General features: G+C 37.0%; 1 protein-coding gene across 1 annotated transcript in view; it reads left to right on the forward strand.

Annotated features, from left to right (window-relative positions):
- The window catches only part of tlcd4a (TLC domain containing 4a), an 18,562-nt gene extending 10,480 nt beyond the window's left edge, over nucleotides 1-8,082 (forward strand). The window contains exons 6-7 of the mRNA XM_086066404.1: nucleotides 3,813-3,886; nucleotides 5,796-8,082. Coding sequence (XP_085922530.1) covers nucleotides 3,813-3,886; nucleotides 5,796-6,117 — 396 coding nt within the window. The 3' untranslated portion in view covers nucleotides 6,118-8,082. The remainder of the gene's footprint in view (nucleotides 1-3,812; nucleotides 3,887-5,795) is intronic.
- Nucleotides 8,083-10,426: the final 2,344 nt, after the last annotated feature.

The raw sequence follows: 10,426 nt of genomic DNA on the forward strand, positions 1-10,426 counted from the left end.
GCCTCTACTTTCCTGCCACATGGGTGTGTGTCACGTGACGTCCGGATCTCTGTTAGCTCAATAACTTTCTGTCCACTGTGTGCATCTGAAAATAAGGTTTGTGTAGAAACATGGAAGGCCGCAAAAAAAATTGTTTTTCAGTTTACCTATTTTTAAAGTCGACGTATCCGACTTGGCTGACTGTTTTTCCAAGCCCTAATATTATGTAATATGATCAGTATGAGTTGTCACCCACCAAGACCTTGGTGCGTGATCAGTGTGCCCAGTCTTGTAGGACAGTTGCTGTTCACTCCTGGTTTGCTCTCAAATTCTCTAGATCGACAGTTCTCTGTTGTGTAATGATTATGGAAGTTATTGATTACATGGTATTTTTTGCATGGAATGCTCAACAATGGTATTGGCTTTTGAACCCCATCCTCCCTATCTCCCCTCCTCTGCCTCACCTTGTGATTACAGTTCCTGTCCTTCGTTTGTTTTACTGACCCTACCTCCACCCCTCTCTCGATCTATTCTTGAGTTTTAGCGCCTGCCTTGCATGCCAACAGAGGGCCCTTCAGGTTTCCTGTTACTGTGCATGTGAACAAACTGTGTTTAACCTAACAACTGGCTGCATATCTGAAATAGCATTTGCCCCCTGTTTTAGTGCCGGAGACTCATTTCGCTTCTCTCCCTCTTCCTTGCTCTTTCCATCTAAAGAGAAAACTGGCAAAGGTATTAAATACTAAAGTGATTGGCCTTTCATAAAAAAGTATTGTTATGCTCTTACTGGTCACAGTAGCACTGTAGCCAGTGGCTAGATATGTGATTAATAGTGTGATGCATATCATAATTCCATCCATTTGTCTGCTTTCATTTAGATCATGCCACTGTCAAGGAGATGGTTGCGCAGCTTGTAAAAGCATGCGTCCCTGTTTACTAATGATGTCATTCGTCTTAACTATCAGTTCCATTTTTAGCCACGTGGGGGCAGCAGAAATACGTGGGGAAATTAATGCACTGTCAGTCTGTCACCATTTATTTACGGTGAATGTGCATACAGGCCTGGTACAGTCCTGTGAGCAGAGCTTTAGCAACTCTAAAGAGGACTACTAGTATTTATTTCTGGCTCTCAATAGCAGTGGAGTCAATGTTGCACCGTAGTCTGTGTGAGAGTTTTATTTTGGGTTCGCAGAACAAACTCATGTAACAGATTTAAGAGACATCGTAGTGATAATTTCCCCAAAACGCAATAACGCCTGAAAATGTAATAAAATTGGCGCTTAACTCAATCATAATCTATTATAACCCAAAACTGTAATAATTTCACCAATAATTTTAATTAAAAAAAATCCTGAATGATATTGTAATAACATTTTTACCGATAATTATGAATGTTAGGGATCTATTTATTTATGGGTCTTTTTTTTTTTTTTACATATTATGTAATATATGTATATCATTTTCAGTCCAAAGTTCTACAATTTTGTGTTTCAAAAATCCGAGACTGTTATGTGTTAAAATTGAGTGGTAAAATTTTCATGTTACATTTTTCTGAGTTGATTTCAACCTCCAAAGCGCATTTCTAACTGATTTGAATTATTTAAATGGAGGTCTGTGTTTTGTTGGAGTTATTTGACAGAGTTAATTTATTTAATGTTAAACCAACTCTGCAGAGTTAATCAAAGCAAGCTCCGCTCACTTGTTCAGAACTGCTGCAAAAATTTCTGGGAGTACTGTTACAGTTAAATGTACCTGTTTTTTTTATTTTTTATTTTTTATTATATAAGATTGTTATGTTAAGGTTTATTGTTAAACAATCAAGACATTGAAACTTTTAAGTTCACTTTTACATCAGAGTTTTAGTGTTGTTAATGTAATAAGGTATTACATTATCGGTAAAAAAAAAAACATTTTCATGAAATTATTACATTACAGGTTGCTTCTGGCATCCATACTGTCACTGGACACACTCATGACTGTCTTCCTTAGAATTATTATTATTATTATTATTTTTTATATATATAATTTTTTTTTTTTTTTTTTTTTTTTTTTACTCTTCCCACTGATGAGAACCAAAATTGTCTCCACCCTAGATGTCATTTTCATCTGCTTTATTTTGGTAACCAGTCAAACTTGTCATTTATCAAAGTTTTATTAGTTATCGTTCCAGCGTGTGTCTACGTGTGACTGTTGACATCAAAAGCACAATATGGATTTATCTCAATTAGGGACACGAATCGTTGACTATATTGTAAATGTCAAAGGTACAAGTTAGCGTAATTTCTTTAGCTTGTTTCCATTGTTGAGAAGAGTGACTTTTCACCAGAATGTGTCTGTTTTTAACCTTCAACAAAAGGAAAACCATAACATTACACATCTTAGGGGACTTTTAGATGCATGCTCAATTTGTCAGTGTTTGTATTTGTCGCTTCATATTTGCTTCCAGTATTTCGAAGCATTTTTTTGTTATTCTAATTTTTCTGTCTCTCTTTCTGTCTGTCTCCTTAACATTAATCGTTGTTCTTCAACACCACATCCAAAGACTACCAACTTGGCTTGTGTAAACACAGTTCATGCAAAAACTACCTAAAAGGCGCGTTGTGTGTGTGTGTATGTGCGTGCGTGCGTGTGTGTGTCTCATGAAGGGATATTTTGATCTAGATGGGAACCTCTTCCTTATTTTATTCCTGTCTTGTCTGCTGTTATTGCTGTTTGGTTGCACTGAGCAGATGTGATGCCCAGTCACAGTATGGACTTACCAGTTCCTAGAGGTACTAGCGTGCTCGTGCTAAGCAAGGTGCTAAATATTGTACACAGAAAGTACACCCATTTGTATTTATTATTAGTGTAATGGCACTCTTTTATTTCAGCCTTGAAGGTAAGTTTCCTTTTTGTACGGTGTTTAAAGTCAGGCAATGAGTCAAATATGCTTACCGGACACAAAATTAGATACATTAATGAGTGTATGTATTGCACTGGTTTTGAATGAGTTGTTATTATTGTGGTTATTTTGAGATTTATTTTTTTTACTTTTGCTTTTACTTTCAAATTTACACACAAATGACAGTTGCAAGCAATCAAAATTTTTGTTGACTAGCGGCATAACTTAAACATCATAACTTGGATTTGTGTGCCTAATAGTTATGTTAATAGCTGTTTACTTATCACATGATTTCCCCAGAAGCTTCTGCAACATCACATCCATCTGCATTTAACTAGTGATTATTATGAGCACTCCTTCAGCTTTAATTAAGCTATTAAGGATGAATGTACTGAAAACAAAAACAAATGTTTTGTCTGCATGACTTTGGATTGCAATTACAGCCAGATGCGTGACTGAATGTATTCATGGATTGTCAAAATCCTGTGTCCATATTTATTGATAGCTTCAAATGATGGCATGGGATGTTATTGTCAGTTCAATGTTCGTCCACTTGAGAGCAGCAGAAACGAGCAATAAATGTCAAGCCAACCTTGTGATCAGCAACGTGCACAAATATCTCACTGAATTGCTGATTTTGACAGTAGTACAATTAAAAAGCAGTAAACTTTTGACAGAGCTCTTTTTGGCATCTGTGTGTAATTTATGCCTGGTATACCATAAGAATATTGGCTTGTACTTTATGTATGGCATAAAAGTACACATTTTAGTTACAAGTACCAATTGTAGTCTTCACTTTCTTCCATTTGTGACTTGCCTATTAAACATGATTCAAGTTGGAATCTAAATGATGTCAGTGGTTAGCACGCCCTAAAGATCTGATTGATCTTGTGTCTTGTTTTGTGTATCTTTTTACGTCTACGTTGTTTTCCTCTTTTTTCTCTCCTTGCAGGGCCAAGGCATGTTGCCTTATTTTGCTAATTTCCGTCTGCTCGCCGAGTTTTCTACTCCATGTGTGAACCAGCGGTACGTACCTTCAGAACTCAATTTTGGAGCATTTATGACAGTTGTACTTACTTTACTTTGCTTTATGTAAGATAACGATATGATTACATAACTTTAAAACAGAATATGCACTCAAATAGTTGGCGGAGGTATTTATTTACCCAACTGAAGAGATTACCAGTTGTTAATTAGCGATTAGGCATTTATTAGAGGGCATGCCTTTTATTTTACTGTATTTTTATGATAAAATGTGAAAATACAGAATTGTGTAATTGAGTCTCACAATTTGTTCACAAGACTGATGCATATGATGATTAATTAAGGTGTGGTGTCAGTTAGCGAGGGGGCTGTAGTGCAGTTCTGCTGGATGGAGTAGCGTTGTTTTAGAGAAGTGTTATAAACACAAACACAACAAGTGTGTTTGTTGTTGTTTTGGGTCGGACAATAGTTGCAGATGCCGACGCGGGACACTTTCACATGTCCTCACAAGACTATTTTCAAATGATTGTTTTTTCATGCATGTGTAACTAATCCATTCCGGGATGCCTCCAGTTTTCCTGTTTTGAAAATTTTCAACGTGGGGGACTATAAAAGATGAACTGTTTACATTTATATACAGCAATTTCTTAAATCCGTGGTTGTTGTGCAGTGCTGTGTGAATGAAGTAGAACTAAATTATTATATGACATTTGAATTTAAGACATTTTAATTTTTTTTAAGCCTAAATAAAACCATCAGTCCAGCTGGAGATGAAACTAACGCCAGAAAAAAAACATAACTTTTACTAATGAAGCCATTTTCTTTCATCAGTTTGCCACCATTTGGCGGCAGCCTGACTTAAGATAGCGTAAGCAAAATCTTGTTTGTCTGCAATTTTGTTGAGAAACCTTTGATTAAGTCCATAAATCCACCATACCTGTTTGAAATATTTGTGTTGGTGATGGCAATACAGAAAAAGTATTTACAAAGAAAAAAGAAAGCAGAAGAAATGGAAGAAGTAGTCGTCACGTCAACTACTGTGACATATCCCTAGTTTAGCATGTGGCTCCCACTACAACAAAGATTTAGTATTAAGTAATGCTATTTACTATTAAGTAATTGTATTTACTATTTACCTTCTTTAGCACGCTTTAGGTGTCTACTGACAGTAATGCACCAAAGTATTTGCCAAGAAGGAAAGTAGAAGAAATGAAAGACGGAGAATTAGTCATTGTAACTATGTGTGGCAAATTGCTAGTTTAGCTTCCGCCACAACAAATATTTGCTATTTACAGCATTAAGGGGCGTAATATACGACTAGGATTCTGCCTTTGGCCACAATTCTTGTTAAGACTAAACTAAAAAGATGGTTTTTTTCATAGTTAGAAACAGAAGTTTGAAATACAAACACATGTGTTTTGAATTTTTTTTTTTTTAATAATTTTTCATTTTCGTGATTTTTGTCCCTTTTAATGTGACTTAGCTGTTTACGAGCTGGCACTAGAACTTATCTAAGACACTAAAGGAATAAAAAAATATATTAATATATTTTTATAAGTTGATTGACCTAAATTATACTATACATATACTATACAAAATTGCTGCAGCCTTTGTGATTTAAAAATGTCATTGTTTACATTGAAATGTCGATTTTAATTGTTCAGCACTTAATAAAATAAACAAAAACGCTGTAAATGACACTTTATTATTATTAAAGTGAACCCCTGCCTAGTTGTGGTCCGCTATTCACTATAACCTTTTTGTGTGTATTTTTTCTGTGGGACCTATCTCCAGCTCTTTGCTAAAAACACACCTATTTGCAGCTCTTGGCATGTCATGTCTGAAGATGCCACAAGATGGCACCAAAGTGTTGACTAATAGAAAAGTAATATTTTGTGTCAAGGAAGTACTGTATGTTGAATTGATGCATTTTGAATTGTTCCTGTTGCAGCTGGTTCTTTGAGGTTCTAGGTTACCCAAGGACCTCCCGATCCAACATGGCGAACGGCGTGGCCATGGCCGTGGTGTTCTTCATGGTGCGCGTGGCCGTCATGCCGGTCTACTACAGCCGCATGTACGCCGTCTATGGCACCGAGGCTTTTTACCTTGTGCCCTACGGCGGGCGCCTGGCGTGGATCTGCTCCAGCATCTGCTTGGACATCATGAACATCATGTGGATGCACAAAATCGCCCGAGGCTGCTACAAAGTGCTGCAGTCGGCACGTTGTCGGACCAAAGCCGGCGTGCCTAATGAGAACGGGAAGGCCGACTAGGATGCGACGTGTTGGGATGCTAATTTTTCAGCTGCCTCCACTAAAGGAGCGAATGTATACATTGAAAAGCTGGTACCGGTATGATGGATCATCTGACGGGCCAACGTCAAGCCATGAAATGACCTCTGAGCAATACGCTTGTGTTGCTTATAATTTATTTTTTAAAGGAACAATTGACCACGTGTATGGACAATGGAGCTCAAACTGAAATTGTTTACTAATCTTTACATACACTGATTAAGACTTTTACTGCCAGAGATCCTCATCAATGGTCAGTGCCATCAAATCCTTGAAGAAGGTTCAACCATCTTTTTTTTTTTCACACCTAAATGTTTTTCTCACATCACTCTCCAGGGACGCAATGACAAAGAAGTATGACTATAGTGGTACTGTTATTTAAGAGACTCGTTGACAAAGTAGCCTTTTTATAAGAAAAGCATGACCTTTCAAAAGTCTTCAAACATTATGTTGCCTTGCTTTTTGTGTTTTCATTTTTTTTACATGCAGTGTATAAAGCCTGTAGTTTTATAATGAACAAGACGCACAGAGTACCTATTTTTATTTAAGAAGTAGGATTTTTGTCATCAATGACATGGTAAAACAAAAAAAGTGAAATACTCACCAGTAATGAATTGCCTATTGTACGCAAGAAAATCATAACATGCCTTTTCTATTATTTAAAGGGGAAGTCGACCCCCCCCCCCCCCCCCCCCCCAAAATGTTTAGACAATAATATGTTCTATGCAACCCCACTTAGTCTAAATATGGCATTCTGGTTAATATTGCATCAGTGGAATATGAGTTAAGTAGCTAAATCAAGCCATTTTTATCCATTCAGGGGGTGGCTATTTTGCCACTTGCTGTCGACTGGAGTTGACATCAATGTTTCTCAGGGCTCAGGCAACAGCCAATCAGAGCTCACCTGTTTTCTAAAGCTGCGCTGTGATTAGTTGTTACCTGAGACCTGAGCAACATTGATGATGATGATGATAAAAACGGCTGGATTTTGCTTCATAGCTCATATTACACAAATGTCATATTAATTAGAATGTCATATTTAAACTAGTGAGGTCACATATAACATATTATTGTCAAGAAATGTTTAAGGTTGACTTCCACTTAAAAAAAACAATTGATTTTGTTGCCAAAAATCTGAATTGTATTGCATATTTTTCTATAGTTTGTTTGCCTTGTCTGTTGGAATGTTATGGAGGCTGGTGGTTTTGTGCTTTTGGTGTTATAACAGTTTAACAAGCCATCAAATTTATTTCACTTCAAAGTCGTTATATTGTGTTCACAGCAGTGCCAAGTTGCGGCTATGCTCGTGTGTGTGTCCAATGTGTCGTCTCTGCAGGTGCTGCTGTGTGTGAAAACAATCACTGAGAGGTATCATGTTTCTGTTAATATATTATAAACGGGTGGGATGTCAAAGTTCTTAGCTTGGATATGACTGTGGTCAGTATTCTAATGGAACTGAAAGTATTGTGAGGAAATACACGAACAGTCATTTTCGTGCGCCAGCTCTAACTGCATGTAATATTGCACGGGGATTGCACTATAATGGATTTCATTCTGTTATCATTGTCATAGACACACTATGTTTACGTCATGTAAACCTACACAGAACATCACAGCAGATGAGTGGTTTTCATATCTAGCACAGAAATAATTATCAAGGAAATACTTGAATAATCAGCTGTTTTTGATGTATAACAATCTGGGCAGTGCAAATACCAATCAACTCTATGAGATTTTCGTTCTATGTTGTGTTTTAAATTATCAGTGGACATCAGTCAGTCCAAAGGCCATGTTGCCCTTAGTTCAATATTGTATGGAGAAGAGGTAGGAGTGGCTATGGGCAGAGGAAGGCTAAAGTGACATTCTGTGAATGTATTATTGGAGAAGAGAAAATCATGAGTATTGCATTTTAATTTGTTCCTTCTAATAAATGACAAATTGACTCATGTGATGTGTCTCATTTCCTCTGTCACACTTAAAGCACACCTCACCACTATCACTCAACAGATTGCTGCTATTCCATTTGTCATCTTTTTTAGTGCCTAACATTTCTACTTTCTGGTCCACAACAATTGCCTTTTCTATACCAGTCAACACAATTAAATCTCTATCCTTAACCGCCGTAACGTGCCGCACTTCCTTTTAGACTTTTCTGCATCCAACCTAGCAAACACGTCATCATATGCGTCTTACTTAGCTTTTGCCACCTCTAACCATTAATATACAAGTCATGGGCTTACCACTTGTCCACTGCCACCCCAAAATTAACTATCTTAAAATTTTAAAGAGACTCTAGGACTACTATAACTAAACATTTTTGTGTATTTTTTTAAGTGTCCTCATGGTCAACAACAGAAAGTTGAGTGACCTTCCTAATCCCCAGATTATTTCAGTGTAACTTGTTTTCCTCATGTTCATGACACTCCTTTGCCTTGAAGCTTAAATAGAACTATGGCGCACTTATCCCAAAAGGCCTACTGACTTACATCACTTGCTTTCCAAAATGTCAGCACATTGCATGTGCACAGGGGTCTTCTCCATTACAACACATAATGTGCCAGTACATGCCAAGTACAGTAAAGTATATGGGGGTTTAAAGTGTTTTAATAATATTGTATGTTTATTATGTAACAGTGATCTATTGTTCATATTTTGGTATTCATTGTTGATAATATTATTGACCTTTTGCACGTGACGTCACAGCCCTCATGGGAACGCCCCCATGGGGACACTGGACGGCAAAAGAGCCACTTGCCTGTATTGTAACCATTGAATCTCACACAGCGTAAAGTCCTTTATCTAATCGATTATCATATAAAATGGTCATATCTTGCTGTGCGGTCGGTTGTACAGACAGACAAAGGAGTAAACCAAATGTTGCTTTTTATCACATACCTACTAATGAAGACAAAAGACGTTGATGGATAGCAGCAATCTACAGAAAGGACTGGCAGCCCACAAAGTATTCACGGATTTGCAGCGATCATTTTTTGCGAGGTTAGTAGATAAATGTTGTAATTAGTAGATAAATGTACATGCATTTTACTAGTAAACGTACATTCTAACAAAGATTGTAACAGAGGTGTCGAATTGCGTGTTTCAAATCACATTAACGAGCCAGATAGTTAGCGTCCACTTCAACTGCACGAACACACAGCTTAGTTTTAAAATGCACCTTCTTCAAAACTATTAAGTGCATTTGACTGTTTAATAATGGGGGATTTTGTCTTTGTGCTTGGAGTTTTTCACTTTGGAGTCGGAGTCATATTCATGAATTTACTGCATAGCTTGCCACTACGATAGTCATTTGTTCCATGCTAGTAAGCATAGTAAAATAACATCATCACAGCTTTTCAATATAGAACGGAGTCAGTTAGCATGATAAACAAGTTTTACCTTTGCATTACGAGGTATATTGTCCCCCGGTGTGAGCGTAGCATCTCGTCCCAGAGACTCAGCCAGCGACAAGCTTTTGAATCAGCCCCGGTGTAAGGAGAAGAGATGGCATTGACTACATAATGATATAGGTTGTGCGCTGTGAATTCCGGCAAAGTCGGCGATTTGATTAACTTGGTAAAAACAGCAGGCAACAGAATGTAAGGGGCAGTTTTCAAACTATCTCCAACTTAAGTAAATATCGCGCTCTATGAGTCCCGACTAAATGTGCAACTTCGACTGACAGGCGACCTTCGGTTAAAGTAATAGATTCCATGGCTCTATGGGCAATAATAACTTTCAATTTGTAAAATAACAGTCGCTAAGTCAGTAAGTCGCTCCGGGTCACGTCCACTTCCATTCAACAATCATTTCCTTCCACCGTTCCGTCATAGGGCAGTCACGTGATCACGTGACGTCGGTGCAAATGGTAAATATATGATGGTCAATATTTCAGAGAACACATCCATTCTTGACTTCCAAATTGTTCTAAGCTTAAAAAAATCATTTTGGAAGTAGTGTAAAATAAATTACTTTGTTTATGGCCCAAACTGTTGCTATCATAAAGCCTTTCTTAACCATTTTAATTAACATTTTGACATTCTAAACTGTCATGTTAGTTTTAAGAGGCATTAACTATTGTATAACGCGATCAAACTTTAAGAAAAAAAAACACCTTTAATGCTTTTTGAGGTGACATATTATTTGACTTTTCCCACATTTTGATTGAACTGCCATTAATATTAAGTCAATAACGATGACAGTGTCAGTCAATACTGAGCATTATCATCTTGGAATTTTTAATGTAGCTATTGAAATTAATCTCAAGTTTGTTCTTGTGTGTGTAATATTTTTA

The sequence above is a fragment of the Leptonotus elevatus genome, chromosome 21, assembly GCF_054856555.1.
Source record: "Leptonotus elevatus isolate MCC_2025b chromosome 21, RoL_Lele_1.0, whole genome shotgun sequence".
Taxonomy (NCBI): domain Eukaryota; kingdom Metazoa; phylum Chordata; class Actinopteri; order Syngnathiformes; family Syngnathidae; genus Leptonotus; species Leptonotus elevatus.